Raw genomic sequence first — 24,930 nt, 5'->3', positions numbered from 1 at the left:
TTTAGTTAGCAGTGTGTGGGATTCTGTGCGCGAAAATGGTTTCTACTCATAGCTGGACAGTAATGAAAGAAATATGATGCGAAAATAATTATCCGCCAGAAAATGGGTCCATCAATTTGTCACATTATACTATCACAGTAATTGTAAATATTGCCTTATTATTTTTTTTAACGTACAGTGAAAGGTCTGTAATCCAGCACTTTCAGGACCATTGCCATGGCAGATTAGCAGTTTTTCCGGATTATCGAAAGTCAATATAGTTTGAACAGGAATACCAAAAAAACTTAAAATATATATTTCAGTGGTATTTAACACTTTGGTTGCTGCCCATTTAAATACTTGTCCTTCACCAATGCTGGCTATTTTAATGTGTTCTCAAGAACAGAAAAGAAATGATATAAGATTAACAATGAAAGAATTACTATCGGTATCTGCTGATATTCCCCATTTTTTGTATTTCCGATATGATTGTTTGCAGTCAATACTTAAAAACTAATACCTATGAAAAAAGTAAAACTTCATCTATTTAGGTGTCACCCATATTTTCAATTTACCTTTTTATAGTTCCGAAGTAATTGTTTACTCCAGTGTCATCTACCAAAAATCCTTAAAGTAAATAATTCTGTCAAGGTGTTGACTTATTATTTTAAAAATATAGAATTTCGGGATACTTGCAGTGTGATTATTCACGAAAAAAATATTGAATCAATTTTGTACAGGTTATCAGATCTTTTAAAGAAATGTATCGTAATTGGATCTCTATCGGTTTTCATCCATATCGCGTATCAGTAGCCTGCACTGCACAAAAAAATGTATTTTAAACAGAAATTTATGCAGAAATGATATTTTTTAAATGTATTTTGGTAATAGAAAAAAGAAAAATTCTCCAGAATACGTGTTTTAGTATTTGTCAATTTCCAGAATAAATAAGGTTCTTTGGAAAATTCCTCCACTCACATCTCTGACTGCTAGTAATGTTTCTTGTAACATTCTCAAGGGTTGTTATGTGTGCACTACGTAAATCGAGATGGTTTTATGCATTGCAGGCCCAACACAACCTTGACTCCCACTCTGGCCAGAGCACAGACGAGGCCTTCTTGTCGAAGGAATCGAGTCAGGAGGAGCTGGATGAAAAGTGTGTGGAAGATCTCAAAGGCCAAGACTCTGAGGGGTAAGCTTCTACCTACAGCTCCCTTAAAGTAATTTAGCGTCGTTTGAGGTTGCAGATATGCATTTGTAAGAAACGTTTGCTCTGCGGGCCAAAGCTCCTGCAAGCTAAGCTCCGTAGTTAGATGGAATCGTGTTGCTTGAAAGGGATGGGGTGTGACAAATTGGAAGCGTAGCCCTATGGACCTAAATAGTACTGACTAAGCAGTGCCCGGTTACATATCAGCTGTTCTAAAAACTTCAGTCGTGGTAATGATGCTGAGGTGTGTTTCTACGCGTCACTCGTTCAGCACCAGCATGGTCAACATTTTTTTAAATGGGTACATCACTCTTAAGGTAAATGGCTGCACCCAAGTAGATTTTTGAACCTCCTTGGCTGCGGCCCACTGATATGTTTTCCCATCTTCCTACTTCCTCTTTTGTCACGCTTACCTCTCACACTCCTCACCCCTGCAATGACAGCTCACAAGATGTTTGGCTCGCACTTTATTTTTACCACAGGAATTCATACACTATTAAAATATACTTTCACATTTTTTTGACGTGATAACGTCTTATAAATCGATGAATGCCGGCTGCACGCACGAAAAAGCATGACTTATTGTCACATTCCGCCTGAGCCGAGCGTGCAAAGAACCGGCCAACCACCGCGCAAAAAATCTTCTATAATATCAAACAGGTTAAGGCGGGTTTTTTTAACTAATTGTTCGTTATTATATTTAAACAAATTACTTAAATTAAATTTGCAAAAACTGTAAATAATTTTTGAAAAATTTAAAAGTATGCAATTTTTCATCAATTTTTTTTATGACGTTATCACGTAAAATTATCATCCGTAAACCGACTTTACAGACAAACCCCCCCTTTTTGAAACTTAATAAGCATACTGCTTAGTATTTGAATCTTTTTGCTCGTAAAGATGAGATGTAATGGCTTGGAACTAGGGCTGCTTCAACTGGGTGTTGTAGGAGCAGTGGTATACAGGAGGACAGTGAAACTGAGCCCGTTGTGAGGCAAGGAACTCAGGTCTCCAGAGCAAGCCAGTTGCCAGCTGTCACTGTGTCCGAACTGAGCCAGTACAGGTGAGACTTGATATCCGTCGGTAAGTGTCGACTGCAAGGTCGTTAGAGATGGACCCATGCAGCAGAAACAGTGAAGGGGAAATAAACTGAGTGTGGCCTAAGTTTAGGAACTGTCACAGCCTTTACCGGGAGTGATTTAGAGGAATTGAGAAGAGAAACCTGAAACCAGGTTGGCTAGGATTTGAATTATTTATTTATTTATTTATTTATTTATTTATTTATTTATTTAAATTTGTTACATGCCCACCGACATTCTGGAGACCTTAGAGGTGGGCACGACAAAAAACAAGTAAAAACAAACACTATCACAATAAATAGAGACAGCACAAGATAACATGACACATTACTTAGCGAAATGTTAATTACATAATTATTAAACCTCAGTGAATACATTTACTATACACAAAATATACAGAAAAATGGATAATACAAAATATAACATGTGACTAGAGGAAAAGTTAAGAGGATAATTTTAAGTTTAGACAATTGATTATTATTGTGATTCCTAATTAATCGGTATAGGTATGATGTCATTAAAGTTATGTAGAGTACAATATGTTTGGTGAATAGAATGTTAATCACTTCACTATCAACGCAGAATATCATACAGCCTTCTTTGAATAACAGATGACCTTAAACATCACATGACATTGAATATTGTACGATTGTTTCTAAATTTCAGTAATCACACCCGTAAATACTTATAGACATATATGTGACTAAACAAGCTTTATTGATTAAAAACATAAATTGTGCATTGATAAATTTACATTCATTCAACTTAAACACGCTTAACAAAAATCTAGAATCACTTTGAGTGACATTGAGTGCATTGAAAGAACCTGCAATTTAATGAAAACTGATAAAATTGTAATTGACCCCTCACTATACAAATTCATGGGTTCTAAGTGAAATTGGTGTACTAGGTTGCACAGCGCTTCGTGTTAATTTTTCAGGGGCCCTATTCTTGACGCTATCGGATTAATTCCAGTAGCGGAACAATACACTACTTTCATTCTGAAGGACAGATAAATGTCTATGCGTGAAACTGCTATAGCGGCTATCGGAATCAACATTGTCTAGTTGACGAAAAGTCTCTATGGAAGTGTGGCAACGTTGCTTTTAGTGTTGATGTCACTGGTAAAAGGCCAATCACAATGAAAATGTGTTAATTTTATCATTATGTTCATCTCTTTTCTCTAGTTGATGGACGTAGAAGTTCTTAATGAATACATAAGTAACAATTAAAAATGAGTTGTCAAGTTTAAAGAAATGGAAAATTCTAATACTTATATGGAAAAAATAAGATGTTTTAGCATGAAAAAATATTATTGTGATTGCAATTGTCAACTTTATTTCTTGTTGGAAAAAGAACTAGAAAATGTTTACAGATTCATGTGTTTTTAATTTTTTTTAGTATTTAAAATATTCTTATTACTTAAAAAGACACCTTTTTTAAGTCTATAGTTTCTGCTTAATTGGCTCCAACTAATATCATATTTTTGTGAATATTTTGAGGTGAAAATAAATTTTATGCAGTGTTTCTTAGTTCAGCAAATTTTTATGAATATTTACATTAAGATTTTTATAACCGCTGCAAGTTATTACAAAATGATAACTTTAATAGACAAATTCGTGACAATTATTTCGGGGAGGAATTTTTTAATTGTTTGTAGTAGGGGCTTTTTGGAAACTTTCTAAGTATTTATCAAAAAAATCTTTCAGCAACATTCTTTTCTTTCATTATTTATGGGATAATACTTGTCTGGGTTTTAATTGGCGTATGGTGTTTTTAAACTATATTTTCTGCATGGTGGGAATGTTGGCTAGGTTTGCAAGATAGGGGAGTGGTGGAAATGATAATCTTTATTTTCACAGTCAGTGTTATTATGTTGTATTAACATGCTTTGCGGTGTTATTTTCGTTTTATCGCTCATCATTAGAGACCGGAAAAATTGCGAATTCATTTCGTGATAGGCTAAAAGCCTAAAACACAAATAGTTATACCTCAGTGCTGCCTCTGCTATTGGCTCACAACTCAACAAGATTACTCTGGGCCAATGAGAAACACCCAACCAAAGCTTTATCGAATCACAGGCTGCTACGTTCGGACGTCTCACAAGACAGCAGCCAATGAGTGGGTGGCATTTGACAGAGTGTACGTAGAACTATGGAGTTCATCCTGCAGGTCATTGAACCCGCAAATTTTTCCGGTCCCTACTCATCATATAATCTGGTCCCTATTAATCACTACTAATCACTCTGGATCAGAGGGCCCGCCGAAGGCAGTGGCAAGTCCAGCCCAGCCCAGCCCAGTTATTTTAAGAATTTTTTTTCCTTTGGGAAGGGGGGGGATTACCCTGATTTTTGCTTTCAAATTATTTCCTTTTATTGTTGGGAATGATAAATTTCTCATGATTTTGGGGTTGTGTGTCGGATGTATCATCCGCAGTGTACGCCTCTAATTTTATGGCTTCTTGGGCAGCTTGGGCCAAATCGAGCAGGGCAGTGTCCCGGGCTTAACGAGTTATCTGCTTGGGTAGGATCTTATTCACTTGGAAGCCTACGAGCGGCTTTGCTGGGTTTTTAAAATTTTTTTTTTGTCATTGGAGTGCCACACAATAGTTTTATAATTTGAACAGTAAATTTTTATATCTGCACGGCCAAGCTTTGATTTGAAGAGTCGATTTTAAACTACAGAAAAAAAAAAAAATTGTACATCAAAGGCCCGCTTACTAGTTTTATTAGTTCTTCATTTGTGCGTAAATCAAAAAGAAAAAGAAAAGCAAAATTTTGTTGTATGTACTAGTGCATAAGGTGTACGTGTGTGATAAACTGATAAGACATTAAATTGTTTGGTTTTGGAGCAGGCCTCCAAGAACGCTAAGCTAAACTAAGCTATTTTATTCATTTTAAGAACTTTTGATTTTTTTTTTGGTTCAATTTTCACTTTAAAGTAAAATCTCTTGTTTGTGCAGTCTTTTGGTATTTTTTTTTGTGTGACAGTAAATAAAAAAAAATTAGTGTTATATCAAGAAATTTTGGGTGTTTTATACTTTTATTTTTTTTCCCCTAGAATATTTTTATCTAACATCTAGTAAAGTATTCAGGTGAGAAAGAAATTTTAACTGGCAATGGTTGAGGGAAAAAGTTATACATTCTCTAATTCTGTCATACACAGGAGGAAAAACTTAAATAATTTTGAAGTTTTATTGAGATACATTTACATTTAACATAAATCAGGTTATGACTAGAAAAATTTAAATTTTAGACTTATTTAACTTTTTTTTTTTTAAATTTAACGTAGTAATTGTGATTTTAACAAACACACATGTTTCAGGGATGTCTGGAAACCCAAAAAAGATGTTGACACAACATCCAGGAGTAAAGCCATTGTTAAGAGGACGAAGGGATCCAAGACTGAAGTTAGTGAAATTTCATCTCAAGAAAAACCAGGTAACTTTTTTTTATATATAATGAAATATTGTTGATTGATATTAAAACTACTCTAGGACACTTAATTTTTTATGGATGCTATAAAATAAGTCTCTGATCCAGAATTTTTTTAAACATAAATTAATTTTAATTTGACCTCGGAAGTTATATATAAAAACTCTGGTTTTTGCCAGAAAATGCAGTTCCAGCTTGTACATTATTTTATTTTTGACCCTTAAGACCTAGGTTTTAATTTTAGGGGTGTTTTCAAATTTGAGATTGGGATTGGAGAATATAGGAATTTGACCCATCACTAGTTTTAGCTTTATAGTATGAAAATTGATACTTTTCTGCAAACAGTAGATCTAATTTGTACTACAATTATTCATGTTTAATTTTGATTATTATAAATGTAAAGATCACCCTGTGATGTAAAGAAATTGGGAAGAAAATTGCGTTAAAAGATCTTGAAAATTCCTGAAATTTGTTATACCTGGTGTTTATAGACACCCTGTTATGTGATAGTGATGTAATCAATTGTCTGCTGGAGATTGTGTCTACATACTTAATTTTAACTAACCAAAACCAACCGGAAATACACTAGTTCTGATTTGTAATAAGCTTCCTCTATTTATGTGGCTGCAAAGGTTTGTGAGTGGGAAATTTCCGTGATATAAAATTTAATGAAAATTTAATGATGTCACGTAAAGAGAGCTCAGTTCTTGAATTCAAGGGTATCCATGTGTTTGTGAAATGTGCATGTCGACCATAAATATTGTTTCTGTATTTGAATGTTTAGCGATGGTTCTTGTCCGATGGCATAACTCACCTGGTTGAGTCTAATATTTTTGACCGTTTCCTCGTAGTTCCGTACCATTTGTCAAGAGATCCAGCCTAAAGGCTTAGTCGTATGGCTGCACCAACAGAAAATCACTTCTTGACATAAATTGAAATTTTAAATTTTTGATAACTTTACAATTGTTATCAAAGAGAACAATGATTTTATTGGTATCATGCTCAGTTCTTTGTACATGTTAGTCATGTTCAAATGACATTAAATTGGTTTGGGGGAGGGGGGGGGGTTAGTTATATACAATTTGGCATGCTAGATTCTTAAATTTCTGTCATTTACCTTTGTTATTAAACTGTTGATCATCATTTTCTTTATTGGGAACTTAATATCTATGTGTAGCATTGGTGGTTTGTATTGGCTTATTGTATAGTGCCATTGAGTTTTTCTGTCTAGAGTAAAAGCCAGTTCCAGAATGTAATGCCAGTGAAGCTGAGTACAATACCAAATTAGTGTATTTCCTGTTGGTTTTGGTTGGTTGAAATTAAGTTGACACAATCTCAGCAGACAATTTATTACATAACTTATACATAACTTATACAGTACTGTTAACAGGGGGTGGCCACTTCTGAATGATTACACAGTAAGTGTTTGAAGCCATTTTTTTCCCCTTCAGCTAATTGTTGTGCCATGTTGGTTAGATAACCAAAACATTGGCCGAAGTGTAGTGTTTGCATTGTGTAAAATTATTACAATACATACTTTTTTTTGTTCTTATGAAAGTAACTGTTATAAACAATGGAGATTTTAATTCACACTTACTAACCATCATTAGACTTTGTCAAGCACCATTTTCGTGTGAAGTTGAAAATTGACTTAGCTACGTCACAGCATGCTGCCTCGTGATAATTCCTAACTTCATAATTAACAAGATTGTTGCTAACTTATTTGCAAAGTTTGGCTTGTTGCCCATGGAGATTTTACATCATAGAGATTAAAACATTTCATGTTTCACTGACAAGTTTTGTGTCTCACAAATGTTAATTTTCATATGGCATAATATAAGATCAGAATTGAACGCAAGTTTGAAGAGCTGAAAGCTGGTAGGCACTCATCTTAAATGACATGTTGTGTGATGTGATAGTCTGTATGCCAGTATACACATCTGATGGTATTTTTGCTGCTGTTGCACTGAGTACAAAATAAGGAAAGGTGAAGGATAAGGAATAGCTATTTTAAGAATGACCTGATATACTTTGATTCAACTGTGTAATTTGCTATCCACTCTTAAACTCCAACAAAGTATTGGTGTTCTGTACTCGTCACAATTTACTGTTTAGCTGTGCTGCAGAATTTAAAAGCAAGGTGGTTTATAAAACTGCTGGTTGACACGTTCCAGGCACTGAGTCTTGCTAACATATTTCTGCTTGGGTGCAGCAGGCAGAACAAAACATCTCTCTCTCCAGCCTTCCTCCCTGTCCGACATGGCTGTCAAGTCCTAGGTTCTTATCAGCGAGTGAGCAGTTTGAAAGCAGTATTTTTTCTTTATAACTTCTCTAAACTTGCAGAATCTCCAAATAATGGTTTTAGATCTCATTTGGATAAGCAGAACAAGTGGCCTCGTCACTTACTTATATTAAGTTGCAATTTTATTTTCCAATTTTCCTTGCTGAAAAGCTCACTTATATCTAATGTGCCATAAACCATGGTATTAATGATATTGTGTTGATATGGAGCAGGTTTTACGACTACCAGATTGGGCTGGAAGGCGAATTCGGGGTAGGGAATTATATTTCCTATCTACAGTGGACTCCCGATTATCCGGATGTGGATTAACTGTGCCATATTATTTCACTTCCAAAACCATAAACACATAAATAATTTTTGATTATTTATTTTTGTGATCAATTGATGTGACAGCATTTTATGGTGTAATTCAAGACGAAAAATGCTCTCAAACATAGTGCACACATAGTTATTAAATGTTAGTGTCCATCTTGAACTTCGAAACTTCTAGAGCAAAATATAGCCACACGTGCTTGTATTCCACGTGACCTGGTAAACCGTGCTCAGGTTGGCACCGGCATAGAGCAGCTGTTCCGTGAACCATGTGAGCGATAACTGGCCGGAGTAGTTTCAAGGCAGCAGTCGCAATGCAGCAGCATTTTTTTGTCGTAATCTTTTGACAGTAATTTCCAATAATAAACACAAATGAGTGGTACTTGACATACAACAAAAATTACAAATTATTGACTAGCTAGATATAAATACATTTTTTTTTGGTGCTATGTACTGCAACTTTTTCTATGAATTTTTCTGTAAAAAAAACATTTTGGTATCAATTACGTGCAACCTTATACAGCATTTTTCTGGCTAACAGAGATACAATTTTTTTTTATGACATTGTTTTAGTTGTGTTTTTCGGTTGTTGGTGGACCCCTTGTCAGTCATTACGCCGGATAATCGGGAGTCTATTTACTTAAATTGGCGCAACTCTCTCACCTAGCTGAAATACAGTGGCCATGTAGCTCAAGCATTACAGGTTTACCAAGAATTTGAAGATAACAGCATCTGACTGTGTCCTTAGGTGCAGGTAAAAAATGGTTATATTTATTATATCTAGTTCGTGACAAGATTTCAGGGTTTCATTTTTAAAATTGGAGATTTTGGTTTTGTTGTTTTTATTTTTATACATTGTCCTTATTTATAAAAAATATTTTTATATTCAACAAATAAAAAAATTAATATTATTCAATACCTATTTTGACAAAAAAAGCCCATTTTGACTTATATATCATGCATTTTTACAATAAAATAATTTTTGATAAACATCTCAAGGACAGAAATACTCGGAAAAATTATAATAAAGTGGCCAATTTTTATGTCTTTATAAAAAGTGCCAACGTCATTACGTAAAACATTTTACTAATCGGAGATGCAAGCTTGAACAAAATATAAATTCATTTCTGCAATTACTTTAGTTCATTTTTTTTGCACAAATTTTCATGCGGAATATGTCACAGTCATTGAATTTACTAAATGTATAATTACATGTTTATGATTTTATACAAGTTTTGTAAAATTGTTAGTTTATTTCATGATTTTAGTTGCATTTCGGTGCTAAATGGTGAATAACTTGCATTTCAGCGTTTATATGGTGTACTGACATGCTTTTCGCTGTTGTTTTGGTTTTATCGCAATTCACTATGTAATCTTGTCTCTAATTATAGTGAAAGATCTTTAATCCATGATTTGGTGGTTTGTCTTACTCTGTAGTCAGGCATTTGGTTGTATACCTTGGTCACTAGGGTAGAATCATTGCACATCCAGCATTTTAGTTCGCTCAGAGTTTTTTTATTACTGATGGTTTTAATGTCATTACAGTGTTTCCTTTATTCTAGCGGCTTATATTTAAAATTTGGTTTTTCCCGTTAAAACTATAACTACATTGGACAGTCTAGCCAGAATCATTAATTTGACATGTCTGTGGTCCCAAACCTTCCCTATTACAGACCTTTCACTGTGTTTGCTCAGTTCGATGCCGTTGTATTTTTGTTTCCGGTGTTCAGTTGCAGATACATATCAGCGGAAAGGTAGTAGCGAGTCCCTTTCGTCTCAGAAGAGCACAGAGTCGCAGAGAGTCAGTGACTTGCCTTCTGGGGGCGCACCTGTTAGAGAGACACTGCATAGGGCTAAGAAGCAAATACAAGCACTTATTGGTCAGTCTCTCACAGCTTGTTTTGTGATCGTTTTCAAAACATTCTTTATTTTTTGCCTTCACTCTTTATGGAAATGGGCTCCTGTTCTTTATTTTGTGATACCTTTATTAATTTATTAATATGTTTTTAGTTATGTAATGCAGCATCAATTGTGTATGTTATCACCTTTATATTAAAAATAATTAATATTGTGAAATCATTCATGTTTAGTTTTATTATTATTATTATTATTATTTATTATTATTAGTATTTTAATACTAACACTTAGTCACATTGCTAAAAATTCATTGATTTAGAATCAAGATAATCATATTTCTTTGTTAAATAAATTACTTATGAATTAACCTGCAAAGTTTCACACAACATAAACATTGTTTCATCTATGGATTAGCTACCTTTTGTTTTGAATTTACAGATAAAAAGATAAAAAACACTAGCCACTAGCCAGTGAACACATTTTCCTCAGATATGTGTGACTTAGATGAACTTAAATAATGTTAAAATTAATTGCTTTACTAAAAAACTGATGGTAATTTCATTTCACCTACATTAGCCGTTGTATGGACCTTTGAGTTAATTGTTTGGATTGTGAAAGTGATAGATAATTTGGATACAGATTTCCAATGAGAAACCAGCTACCATTTCTTAAATTTGAGTTCTTGGTTAAAGAATATTCCATACTTGTCAGTTACTTTGAAAAGGACTCAATATAGAAAAAAAAAATGGTGCTAAATTATGCAGCTTTGATTGTAAAATGTTATCCACATGGCAGTTGTGTGGAACAAGAAAAATGATTTTGTAGTTAGTTACTGGTTACGTGTGCGTCGCTGCCCCTTCCTATTCAGGTGTCGTCACATGCGGGTATGCCTGTTGGTTGCAGGGGTGAGTAAAAAGTCTGACAAGTGGGACAGGACTGATGCGCTCAGCGACAGTGAGGTGAACGACCCCGATGGGGACGGCACTTCGAGGTCGGCACCGCCTTGCGTCCCAGAGACCTCGTTGGTTTGGCAGAGGCAAGCTGACACCCTAAGTCCGAGGGTAGGTATTCACCATTCAGTTAACTCTTCCTACTCTGTTAAATCTTTCTTTAATATATTAGTCTTCTCAAAATTTTTGTGGCCAGATGTAGCAAAAAATTCACATAAATAACCCTAAAACATTACGTAAATCATTTGCAAATTTTGTCCCCGCTTGACGAGAAAATCTTCTGTGATCCTGAAATTTTTCCTGACTTTCGAGATCCCGCACAGCGGTATTTGTAAACAACTGAAAATTTGTTTTTTTCGAAGTGTTAGTATTCAAAATTTAATTGAATATGAATAATAAACTATTTGTTTTGATATTGGAAAATTTGAATTTTCGCACAGGCCTAGTAATCATGCTTGTTATTGATGATTGACGCTATGCTTGTGTGCTGCACCCAGGTTGGGTTCGGTGACTCCATCAGATCAACTGAGCAGTCTCTGAGTCTGGATGCATCTTCTATCACTGCGTCTTTGCCGCTGAGGCGGAAAGTTGCAGTCGCCGAGAAGACGAGGCATCCTTTGAAGAGCAGTGTGAGCCAGGATGAGTCTAGCTCTGATTGGGTCACCGTCCCGGTCAGAACTGCTCGCAGACAGAAGGTACTAGTATGTAATTTTAATGATAAGTCTAGTGGTGTAGTGAGAGTGGTAGCAGAAGGGGGGGGGGGGGGGCCTAAGCCCCTTCTGAATATTTAAAAAAAAATCATCAGACAAACGTTTTGCAATAGAAAAAAAAATTCTTGAGACTTCCTAATTTTATAGAATTTAAAGCAATGCTTTGTTGCTCAGTAGCCTTCTCCCCCACCCATTTTTTGTTTGCTATATTAAGTTTTATTTTTTTTTTGCTGTAATAAGTAATTTTTTTTCCCTGTGTTAAGTTTTTTAAAATTCTATATCTGTGTAAGTAAAGAACTAGGTAGTTCATGTGGGTAGGAAAAAGTTGATTTTTATAATATGTGTTTTAGGAGGTTTTATCGCTGTATGTTGTACTGAGCCACGTGGAACTTGTCGATAAGAGTATCTCTGAGCAGCAGTGTGGGTCGCGGCGTGAACGTGCGCAGGTGTGCCGGAGCGTCGGGGACTCGGAGGCCTCGCCGCTGCCGTCGCTGGCGGACGGTCCGGGCGGCGACGGGGCGACGCTGCTGCTGGGCACGATACGCGAGGGCCCGGTGACCTTGGAGGGCGCGGCGGCGGACGGCCGCCTGGTGTGGGCGACGCGCAAGGGGCCCAGGGCGGGCCCCCTGGACCTGCGGCGACGGAACAGCGACCCCGCCGCCCCCAAGCTGCTGGACCAGTCCCCGGGCGAGAAGGCCGCCGACCTGCACCTGCTCGAGTGGAAGGGCAGCACCATGTTCACCATCGCGGGCCACCGTTTCCGCAAGCTCAACCGCTTCGCCAAGGAGGACCGCTGCTCGTACTGCGACCGGCCCATGGACGCCGTCGTCACCCAGGGCCACAAGTGCTCAGGTCACTTTGTCAACTCCTAACACATTATTATACCGTATTGGTCCGAATATAAGGCGACCATTTTTACATAAACGAGAGATGCAAAAATTGGAAGTCGCCTTATTTTCGCACCCAAGACGTCAGAACCGCAAACATTAGTTCCAAGCTGAAAGCTACAGTAGAAACATTGTTTAACAAAACGTTCACGATTTTTTATATTAACTAAAACTTTGTTACCTCACACGGGGAAAAACGATAAATCCACCAAATATTGCAGTAATTCACAATTGTTTGAAGTTGAAAATTAAAATATTTGTTCTTGAGTAAAAACGTGAATGTTGAAGCATCTCAAAATGGCAACCTTTTATTTCACAATTCATATTTGTACTTTGTGTACAATCGCGTGTTAACATTTACGGTAATTTATCTTCAGATTTGTAACGGAAATATTTGTACTAAAATATCACAGTTATTTTCAGAACGATTGTTTACATTTACAAACATTTAGGATGTAATGTTTGGAAATTCACGGCTGCCAACTGTCTTTCCACAATATTTCTTTGTTGTAAAACGAACATTGCCGAACACGCACGAAGACGCCATATTAACATGAATTTGGTACGTTGCTTCAAAAGCTATTTTAATAATCCACTCTTTATTTATGTAAAAACCTTTCATAATTATAATAGATTATTCTTTCAAATTCACAGAACAGACTCTCTCTGTCAGAGAGTAATATGGACAAATATACGCGGTCACGTAACCGAAGTTATTCATGGCCGTATGCTTCATCATGTCAGCTAGCCACTTAATTTGTTCCGGCAAGATGCATTCTTTGTTTGCTTTTTTTTACGTTAAACACACTACTAAATAGTAATACACCTTGTTCTGTGGTAATACGTAGCTTAAGTCAAACGGAAAGTTAAATGCTGTATTTTAAGAGTGATTAATAGCCATTGTAAAAATTTTAAATTCGTAGATACAGTAAACTGTGAAAAATGAACAATCACACATCGGTGGAACGGCGGTGAACGAGCTCTAGACAAATAAACAGCTCTGAAGATGACAATTATGCAGCTTCATTAGAGTAAACATACGAAAAAATTTCTAGTGTAATATTTAAAAATGTAAATATTTTCTAATTGGTTTCTTTTGACTTTTAGGGTAGGCCATTCAAACTTATTTTAAATAAGTAATGTGATAAATATAAATTAATTGTTATACATAAATGCAAAAACGATTTATCAACACAAAATGTCTAATGAATTTTCACATTAATTTCTACCAAAAATTATTTTTACATTTGTTTGGCCTCCTGAAACTGCAGGTCGCCTTATATTCGGGGTCGCCTTATATTCGGGCCAATACGGTAATTTTTTTTATTGTAACCAAACTTTTTTTTGTGTAGTAATAATAATCTTACACTTTAATTGTAATGTTAATGTATGATTATAATATTAAAATAATTAAAGCGAAATAAAATTTAATTCATAGCCATAAATTAAGATATCTACTAGAATGTATTAACTCACACATTAAAGGTATGTACTCCACGTATCAATGCGATTTAAATAGTCCACTTCAGTGGACGAGTAGACTGAAAGGGTTAATTTACCTGTAGCAGGTATTGAAGTTGGTACAGATGTTTCAACTAGGGCTGTTCAGATAACAGCTCTCGGCGAATACCAAACCGTCGGCACAGGTGTCTGAGGTATCGAAAAAGTATACTCACAACTATGATTTTTTTAAAATTCTTGCAATTATTTTTTATAATATTTTAATAATTTTATCTGTATTGATTTTTGAACAACATTTTTATAGGCAAATCATAGAAATTAACAACTTTGGATCTGTTTAGTTACAAGTACAGAGATTTTTTTGTTTACCTAGTAAATATGTTATGCAGTTGTGATGAACCTTGCTTTAAAATTAGGTTAAAAAAAAAAATTAATTTCTCAAACACATTTATAATTATTATGTTTCAGTTATTTATTCATAAAGTGTGGCTAGAAGTTTTAATTGTATTGGGGTGTCAGAAGTTGATATTGGAAAAGTAGGTATCGGAATAGCCCCAGGTAAACCAACAAAATGTTTACAGAAAAAATTGATGTATGCGCTGTGACCATTATTACTTCAAATGACTATAAGCAAAATCATGTAAAATGTAATACCAGTACTTAAAAAATTTTAGTGGTAATGAAGTCCCAGACCGTGTAATAAAAAATCTTCAATACGTACCCCCAAAACATATCAAAAATAAGTAAAAGTAAGTCTAAACATTATTATTAGTATTTATTAGTGTAACTAGGTCTTCATTGATTAAAAAATAGTAGACTTCATTTCTTTCAAATCAGTATTATGGGTATGTGAAAATTTCCATTTAAATGTATTTTTCGTAAGTCATGAAGATTCCAGCGAAAAGATTACTTACTTAAACATATCTGGCTGAACTGTTACACAAATAAATTCTAATGCATTGTTTTCCTTCTAGTTCTATTTATTTCTTATACATATTTGCAAATTTTTCTCCATTTAATCATTTCTGAAAGTGTCTGTATATTCGGAATGTTTCCTTTCAGACTGCAAGCAGTTGTTTCACACAAAGTGCATCCAGAATGGGGGCGTGAAGGAGATGCCTTGCATCAACCTGGGGCACAAGCCGGGGCGGCGGAAAATGCGCAAGAACTCTCGCACCCAGCAGGACATGGCGAAGCCAGCGGTGACCGGGAAGTTCAGTCTCACCGGCACGTCCGAGTTCACGGACCGCACCGACCAGATCATTTCCGATTCGCTCGAGCTCCAGTTGATGCAGGATTTCATCACGCAGAAGGTGAGGTCAAAGTTTTAGCTTCCTTTTTTAACCTGAGTGAGAGGCTGGCCTCGACATCAGAGAAACCCTCACTTTTGGATCCTCCTCCCCCCCACGCCTCCCAAAAATAAGAAATTTATTTTTCTTCCACATCAGAATCACTTTCGCCAACTCATTTTTATATGTCCGCTCGTTTTTTTGTACATTCTTTGCTACCACACTTTATTCTCACAGAACCTATATTGGCGTGCTGCTTGCTGTACAGGTGTTCATCTGTTTGACATAGTGTAAAACTTTGAAGTCTTGATTACTATCAGAAGAGTTTCTTGTTTTTGGAACCTGAGGTGCAGATGTGCCATGTTTTTTGACACAATCTCAAGCACCAAGTATGTATACAGTTGTAAATTTTACGAAAAACTGAAATGTTAAATTATTCAGTTCACCATGTGTCTACTAATCCTAAGCCTAGTTTAGCATGTAAGTTGGTTCATGTTTAAACTAAATTAGTAATAAATAATAATAAAAATATGAATATTTAATTTTGTTATGGTACCTATAGTCACATTAATATTGCTATGATTCTCTAAAACTGTGGTGTGAGTTTTTCGCCACGTGTCTACTTATATTAAGCCTAGCTTAGCATGCAAGTTGGTTCATGTTATAAATCATTTAGTAATAAATAATAATAATATTAATATTATATAAAAACTTAATTTTGTTATGGTATAGTCACATTAATATTGCTGTGTTTCTGCGGTGCGGCAGATCTACGTTATTGAGAAGGAGGAAGGCGAGGGCCACAAGCCCAGCGAGGTGGACTACATATTCAAGCAGGCGCTGCGCGAGTTCAAGGACAACCTGGTGGCCACCTACAGCATCCTGAGCAAGCAGGGCGCCAGCTTCAACATCAAGTACAAGGACCTCATCGCCAACTTCATTTACGTGAGTTCATGTGGTGCCCACGTTCCTGCAAGTTATGTTCCCATCACTGTTGCTTTTTGCGAGAATTCAGGGTTGACGTCTGCGAAACATTCCAACGTTATACTTAATCAGGTCTTCTATTATACCTATTTGTAGAAGTGTGTAAATTACAGCATAGATAGGTCAAGATTATATGGTCAATTGCAATAAAACCAAAATAACACTTTCAAGCATGTCAGTACAACCATATAACACTGAAATGCAACTACTTAAATGAAATTAATCAGCATTTTTAATCAAAATTTAACTAAAATCACAAAGTAATATTTAGTATATTAAATTCAATGAATACCAAATTTTTAAAGAAATTTATGTACTAAGTAGAATTAAAATATTATTTTAATCTTTTTTATCTTGCAAGTGTTTTTAAGTATTTATTTTTACTTTACAATGCTGGTACACTTTTGAAACAAGTACTTACATATTTATTTTTATTATTCTGACTGCATCGTCTTATCAGTCAATAACACTGTTTTGTTGTAATAAGTATCATAACATATTTATGAGTCATATGTGTTGAAAGATATACTATCTTAATGAATAACGGGATTCATAAAAAATTAAAACGCCGAAATCTGTTGTTTTAAAAACGAAATTGACCTAAAAAATAATATAAAAAAAACATAAAATCTTGTCTCGAAGCATAGATTATATCAACTTAATGCATACTATATTTTCTCTTTTACAAATTCTATTTTGGAAAGAAAGAAAGAAAAAAAAATCTTGATGCACAGATTTTTTTTGCGATAGTGTCACTATAATTAGTATTCTCTTACCTTTTTCTTTCCCACCTTTCTAATTTTCTCTTGCTAACATACATACTGTGGTCTGCAGGCAATGCAAACGGTCTGCACGAGGGAAAAGACGAGGGAGGATTTCCCTGTCACCATGGGCGTCAACGCGTTCCGCGGCTTCATGAACGAGTTCATGACGAGGACGCGCACGGAGGAGAAGGAGAAGATGAGCAAGTCAAAGAGGAAGAAAGAGAAGAAGCGCAAAGCCGAGGAGGCAATCTTGTATGCTGGCCACACGTTTGTGCTGACTATCATCAACATTCCAACTGCCTGTGAGATTTGTACGTCGTTCTTTATGTGGCCCATCGAACGAGGACTTGTTTGCCAAAGTAAGTTTATATTTTTATTCTCCTAACATCAACATTTTGGTTTGTAAAAAAAAAAAAAATTAAATTGTTCTTTTTCTTTTTTACAATCATCCCAAATTTATAAACTTTTACATAATTGAATAAAACTACAAAATAATTAATTTTGAATTAACCTTAAACCGTACAATAGGTCAATCGCTGCTGGCTTCCACATCCTGATGGTGAAGGTACATTCACATCTTCCAGTTCAGCACTCATTTATACATTTTTTGTTTGCAATTCTAATGCAATTGGTGTTTATTTCTTTGTTTCATAATGCAATACCTAATAATAGTTTGTTTGCATGCTTCGTTTATATTGTTGGTCTTTAATGTGTGCAACAGACATAAATTATAACATTCCAACCCAACAAACATTAATACTCCCAGATTAATACATGTTGATGCATACTGTGTCATAAATCATACTTTAAGGCATGCATGTTTTTAGAGTTTTTATATCCTAAGTTGTTGGTAATAACTGAAATAATGAGTTTGTTTAGTTTTTCGCAGGATAAACGCTAAGTTAATATAAAATATCGCGAATTAATAGAAACGCAAAAAAATAACGTAAGCCAAAGATTTCAAATGGCAGTTTGGGTAAGGTTGGGTAAAGAAATCAAAAAATCAGTGAACCACAGAGATCTACTAATTTAAGTTTGAGGCTGAAACAAATTTGGCAATGAACATTTGATTTTTCTAAATTATTAACATGACACTTCAAACCAAACCAAACCAAACCAAACCAAACCCACCTATTCGGTTTGGTTTGTAAATTTCAAACTTCCCACATCACTATGAAAAATATTAATATTTGTAATTGGGTTGTCTTGGGGGAAAATGTAACTGATTACTAACTAGGAAAATAATTTAGAACCATATGACCCAAATTAACATTTATTATGCCTTCAAATACTTTATTATCTTTTACTTGAAAATTTTTGCTGTTTTTAGTTTCACTAAAAGGATTTTCTTGTTTTAACTGAAAATTATGTTGCCTAACACAATCCTAAGCATTAGTAGAGAAACCATTTAACAGAATAATTGTCGTGAATACAGAAACATTACGCAGTGAAAAAATTTGTTAGTAATATTTATGAGAGTTATTTTCATGTTATTACTGGCAATATCTTTTAATAAAAATTAGACACAACAAATTGTTCTTAGGTGTTATAATATTTAAAATTGAGTATAAATTGTTTATAACAGTAAATTTCTTCTTGAAACTGCAAAGAAGAAAATATTAAAAGCTTGTTTGATGCCATTGCTGAATTAGGTATGTTTCTTGTGCCAGGCTTAAGATATATTTTGCAGTGAGTGTTGAATTAAGGCTGTGAGATTGAAACTTTAAAAAAATGTTTGCACTCGGACCTGTTCTGCAGGAGAGTCATGCTACAAGTGTCCTAGCACCCAGGGGCGCAACAACTAAATTTCCAAAGAGGGGGGGGGGGGGGGGCAATATACGTACCTTTTTTTATAAAGAATCATCGATCCCCCCCTATTGAAGCGGGGGGTCCGGGGGTCCTCCCCCCGGGAAAATTTGTATTTCAATGTGGAAAATGGTGCTATTTAAGCAGTTTTATCATCTAAGAATTGATTACACGGCACTTTCTTTGCCCCCGTTTGCCCCCACTTCAAGGTTTCAGAAGGGGGGGGGGGAAATACTCTTGCCCCCCCCCCCCCCCATCCCCCCCCCGGTTGTTGCGCCCCTGCTGGCACCGTTGCTCGCGAGCTGAAAGGGAAGCGTTGTTTGGTGCGCAGATTGCAAGCTGACGTGCCACAAGAAGTGCTACTCCCGGTCGGCGGGCTGCGGCAAGGACGGGGGGCCGAGCGTGGGGAGGCGGGTGTTCGGGGTCCCGCTGCACAAGCTGGCCGTCGGGGACGGCAACGTGCCCGTGGTGGTCCTGCGACTCATCACCACCATCGAGATGCAGGGCCTGTACACCGAGGGGCTGTACAGGAAGTCCGGGGTACGCCGGTTCCCTTCCATCCTTAGTGTTGCCTGGATCCCTTTTCCGAGTTTGTGTCGTTGATTGCCTCTTGGCGCTAGTTGGCGTGAAGGTTTCCCCCTCTCGTGGCCGAAATCCCCACCACCACACACCCCAGAGGCATCCCTCTCCCTCCCCTTCATCGTCTCGCACCCTCTCCCCCTCGGACAAGAGGCCTGCTTTCGAAACTGGAGGAGGCGGGTGGTCGCAGCCTCCGCAAGTTTCGCATAGAGCCCGTACAAGTGTTTCCTGGTCAGATGCCAGTTTTTTTTAGTGATTACGTACATCGCGTTAACATGACGTATAGCTGTTGTTTTACAACGTGTGAAGGAATTTGTGATTATGGGCCTCTGGAAGAAAACACTATGCCAGCGCATAATTTCTAGTGCTGATTACTATTCATTGAATTCTTCCAGGTAAATTGTTGTGAATATCATTCCTTTTTATTATATGTAAAACTGCACTGTGCATTACGAACAGAAGAACTTGGCTTTAAAAGGAAAAGTACAAAAGTTGATGGAGTTGTAGGTTTCAGAGTGTCTTTACATTATTAAATTGTATAACATAGAAACAAACCTACAAACCTCTTTTTTATACTTTTATGTTTTATGACGATGTTTTCTTTGCAATACACAGTGCAATTATTGTTTGAAAGTGATATTGTGGAAAATGACTAAAATTTAACATGTAAAGCTATTTATCTACACATGGCTAGGTCCTTTAAAGCTTTATCTCACAGGCCGAGTTGGTTATTTAGTTTTTATTGTCATTGCTGTTATTTGAGGGCTATTCATGTAAATGTGTTTCAATAGCTCCGTTGCATTTATCGTCTGTTCGTAATTTTTTTTCAACGTATAGGTATTTACAATTTTGTTATTTTTTTATGTACATAAATGTTCACACGGTTGATCCTAACTATGAGCACTTGCATGACATTTTATCGCTGTTAGATAATTTTAGCAAATATCTGTCGAGGAAAATTTGAGATGATGCATAAAAATGCAAGAGAGTTAAAGTAGTAAATTTGCAGGGAAAATCTTCTAATAACAGTGATGACAGGCTGGGTTTGAGGGACGGAGCCTCGAGCCCGGTCTGACGTGTAGCGGCGTGCTCACCGGGGATCGTGTCGCAGGTGAGCTCGAAGGTGAAGGAGCTGAAGGCCCTCATGGAGGAGGGGAGCTCGGAGCGCGTCAACTTCGAGGGCTACCACGTGCACGTGCTGGCGGCCGTGCTGAAGAGCTTCCTGCGCGAGATGCCCGAGCCGCTGCTCACCTTCGACTGCTACGACGACTTCCTGCGGGCGGCCGACCTCACCGACCCCCAGGACCGCGTCTTCACGCTCTTCACCATCCTCAAGAAGCTGCCCAAGCCCAACTTCGACCTCATGGAGAGGCTCATCTTCCACCTGGCCAGGTGAGGGACTTTTTGCTTCTTCCTCCCCGAGTGGGTGCCCATCTGATGTGGTCTGGAGGTGAGGCCGAGCCAGCACACAGTATATACTCTAGCTGTGGAGCAAGGTGGCCTTGTGGTAAGACACTGGGCTTGAATACCAGGTACAGCTATTCCTGAAATTTCTCCAGGATCTTTACAGTAAGTGCCGTAATGGCCAATCCCTCCCTAATATTCCTGATCTGTGTAGTGTTTTGCATTCTCAAATTACCTTGTTGACAAGGTATTAACCCCAAATAAAAAATAAATAAAAACATTTTGCTGGATACCTACGGGGAAAGGTCTGACTACTTGTGGATGCGAAGTTGTTAGAAAAAAATATTGTTCTAATTAATAGTAATAATTGCACTCTTTTATGTTACTTTTTTCTTAAATGTGTAACTCCACATCTTATTTGCTTCGTGGTCAACTGGTCACCTTATATTTTTTCCAGTCTCCCAGTACCTTTTAAAATTATCGTTTTGGATGTTGCTAGTTTGGAAAGAGGGTGGCAGTAAATGGGGGTTGTCTGTGCTCTAAACTTTTCTTTTACGTGGGATTTACATGTTTTTTTTTCCAGCAGAGGAGTGTCCAAAATTTTAAATATGAAGCAGACAATGTGAGAGATTAAGAGCTGCCCCACCATTGTATTCTGAGGCCCTGCCTGAAAACCTTTCTTAGCTGGCAAGGACGCCTTTTACTGATGGAGGGCATTACAAGTAGGTATGTATGCTGATTTGGACGACTTTGCCAGGGTGGCGCTACACGAAGAGGCGAACCGCATGAGTCCGAGTGCGCTGGCGATAGTGTTCGCCCCGTGCATACTGCGCACCAACAAGGTGGTCCCGGCCCAGGACTCGCTGCATGACATCAGCCGGCAGACGCAGTGCATAGAAACCATCATCGTGGAGCAGCTGAAGAAGCTGAGGGCAGCGCTGGCCGACATTGCCACCCTGGACGCGGCGAGGCACACCGCGTCCCACCGGCTGTCTTCCATCAGGAGCTCCAAGGTCAGCTAGCCTCAGCCCTTGCGTGCAGCCTTTGAATATATATACTGTATAGAAGTCGCGAGTGGATAGGATTTACTCTACGTTTTTCAGGAGCGTATGAAGAGCAGCTTGGGAACTCCACCGCTGCAGTGCGCTGCTGTAACGCCCTGTATCGTCTCAGGTTGTTATGTTCACGTTAGAGCGCAGCACTGTCGCCTGCTGTCATTCCCCCCGCACCCCCCCACCCATCATTCACTGCAGCTGAAGGTCGTTCAACGGAAGGGGGAAGGGGTGTTTGAAGAGTTCGACACTTGTCCGCTAGGGACCACCACAAGTCGATGCCCTGGAGATGGTTGCTATTTCGGCGGGGAATTAACCAACTACCTCAAAACCGTATTAGAAATTTTAACCTGGGCTGGCGACTTCTATACAGTATATATATTCAAAGGTATAGCCGAAGCTCTAACGCCCTTCCTGGTTGCGAATGCCGCGTGATCCGCATGGGGGCCCCGGGGCGGCAGGGCCATTAGGCTAAGAGCACTGAGTCAAAAAAAGAAAAGGGGGGGGGGAAACCCCTTGCACGGCATAATCATAATCATGTCTCCATCTACTTGGTGCTACTCTTATGTTTAGGGATCTCATTCTCAGGTTCTCAGCAAATTAACATGCACCGAGAATCGTAAATATCATTCTAATACCACTGGAAAGCTTAACAACTAACACATCTCATTTATAACTTCACATTAAAGCCAATTAAGTCCGACTGTCCACAGTCGAACACGGCCGACTAATCCGAAACGAAGAACTCATCAATTTGGGATTTTCAGTCTCATTATAAGGTTCAGTAGTGCAACATGTGTGTTAATTTATAATATTGATAATTTAAGTATTTTCACAATGGATGTCGATAACCTAGTTAGTTCTGTCCAAGAAAATGTCCCGTTTGTGGGATATGAGGGTCAAGAATTACCACTGTCGGGATGTACAAAGGAAACAGTGGGCAAGAATTGCTAAAGAAATGGGTGCTCAAGGTAAATAAAAATTCTAGCATTACTACAACTTATTATTGGTATCAATACATTAAAACAAACAAAACCTCTTTATATAATTTTTTTAATGATCTAACTAAGAACATTTCAAATTACGAAGCTCTCACAGAGAACCAATGCTACACTGTCTTTTTTTTTTTTTTTTTTTTTAGGGGGGAGGGTGATGCAGTTTCAATTAATGACAGGTTAAAAAAAAATATTTTTCACAACTATTCAATAAGGTTATTGGAAAATACCAGCATAAAGTTTCAACTTTGTGTTCATGTTTACACTTTTTTATTGATTTTATATGTTAAAATATTTATTCGTAAATTTAATAATTAGAAGATAAAAAAATATATATAATTAAATTCACAAAATAGAATAATCAAAAAGTATTTTTAAAATATAAATTTGATAATTCTGTTCACTCAATTGATTTCAGGCATAATGAACAGAAATATCATTTCACTTTTTAATTTTTTTAAGCACTCAAAATTTAAAAATAAATTTTTGCCTAAAGATAAGTCATGGTTGAAACATTTTTCTTGTATTTATCAATAAATAAACTTGTAAATTGATTTTCAAGCAAGCCCATTAAATCCTTCCACATTTAATAAGTAGGTATGAGCTATGTGGGTATACAATTTTAATGTGAATGCACCAAATTTATTAAATTAATATCTTCTTGTGCACAAAAGAACATCTGAATTTTTCTCTGATTAGTTTAGGTATGCTTCATTAACACCCCTGCTTTTGACAAGGGAAGCACATCTGTTTTCCAGTTGATGAGTTTGTTGATCAACAAATGAAGCTAAGAGCTGAGTTGGTGTTATATTATGTTAGAAACAAGAAACATATGCACTTAACAATTTTGTCCACTTCAGTAGGGTGTACCTCAATATTCTTGTACAAATGCCTCCATTTGCTACACATAATACCAATGGCGCATTCTACAACTTGACGAGCTTTTGAAAGTAGCTTATTGAAAATAGCTTCCAACTGTCCAAGTTTAAATACAGGATACATGATACAGTCTTAATAAGTAGGATTTTAGCGGGTACTTTAGAGTACCAGGAGAACTGTTATATCAGTTCCTGGAATAGTGGAGATGTTTCAGCTTCAGGTTTTTTTTTTGAAAGGTTTGAATGTGTGAAAATGCATCCATCACTCTCTTTGCTGAAAGTAACAATATCAATAGCTAAAAACCTTTGATTTGGTCCAGCAACTGCTTAAAAAATGATTTAAAAATACTGTTTGAAGTTCTGAAACATGCTACCAGAATGAAAGGGCTTCTGTATTCACACACTTTTTCCATCTATGCAGCCGACTTAATTTGGAAATTTCCATCTATCCCAAAACTATTCAGCTACAGAAACATCATTATCATCTTGCACATCTCTTATCACAAATTCATTAAAAGTTAAAGGGAGATACTATATTAAGGGATGTCAAACTAGTGTTAAATAATCTTAAATATTTATCTTTGCATTAATTGTATCATCGGTTCTCGATGACAATGTATCTTAATGGACCAATTTTCTCAGAGTGCTTAATTTACTGGATAGTGGGCACAGTATTTGACCTTATTTAACATCAATCTTTGTCATTTATTTCCTTTGTTTTAGAGATTATTTTTAGCACATTCAGATTTCTTTCAGAAAGTTTACAGCAAATTTTTGTGAGAATTCAAATTTGGTCAAAAACAAGGCTTCGTGGTTTAGTCAATTGAAGAGGGTCTATTTGGACCCATTTGATGAATAGACATGGAATCACCCCTCTTTATTAGAATGTAATGTATTTTGGTTGTTACCAGACCAGAAATTGTGTCGAGGTTCACCAAAAACCGAGTACTGAGAACTTGTTTTTAATAATTGGAACGAAACCGAGAACTGAGAAAACGTAG

General features: G+C 36.7%; 1 protein-coding gene across 4 annotated transcripts in view; it reads left to right on the top strand.

Moving 5' to 3' along the window:
* The window catches only part of LOC134542227 (unconventional myosin-IXAa-like), a 79,559-nt gene that overhangs the window by 41,756 nt on the left and 12,873 nt on the right, over window positions 1-24,930 (top strand). For all 4 annotated transcript variants that reach the window (XM_063386315.1, XM_063386312.1, XM_063386314.1 and 1 more), the window contains 13 exons: window positions 1,047-1,171; window positions 2,136-2,249; window positions 5,590-5,705; window positions 10,044-10,193; window positions 11,074-11,231; window positions 11,618-11,815; window positions 12,277-12,682; window positions 15,241-15,491; window positions 16,236-16,412; window positions 17,286-17,574; window positions 19,353-19,561; window positions 20,712-20,992; window positions 21,762-22,017. In XM_063386315.1, the coding sequence (XP_063242385.1) occupies window positions 1,047-1,171; window positions 2,136-2,249; window positions 5,590-5,705; window positions 10,044-10,193; window positions 11,074-11,231; window positions 11,618-11,815; window positions 12,277-12,682; window positions 15,241-15,491; window positions 16,236-16,412; window positions 17,286-17,574; window positions 19,353-19,561; window positions 20,712-20,992; window positions 21,762-22,017 (2,730 nt within the window). The remainder of the gene's footprint in view (window positions 1-1,046; window positions 1,172-2,135; window positions 2,250-5,589; window positions 5,706-10,043; window positions 10,194-11,073; window positions 11,232-11,617; window positions 11,816-12,276; window positions 12,683-15,240; window positions 15,492-16,235; window positions 16,413-17,285; window positions 17,575-19,352; window positions 19,562-20,711; window positions 20,993-21,761; window positions 22,018-24,930) is intronic.

The sequence above is a fragment of the Bacillus rossius genome (assembly GCF_032445375.1).
Source record: "Bacillus rossius redtenbacheri isolate Brsri chromosome 4 unlocalized genomic scaffold, Brsri_v3 Brsri_v3_scf4_2, whole genome shotgun sequence".
In the NCBI taxonomy this organism is placed as follows: Eukaryota; Metazoa; Arthropoda; class Insecta; order Phasmatodea; family Bacillidae; genus Bacillus; species Bacillus rossius.
The sequence above is the reverse complement of the archived record's forward strand: the minus strand, read 5'-3'. Positions and strand labels throughout refer to the sequence as shown.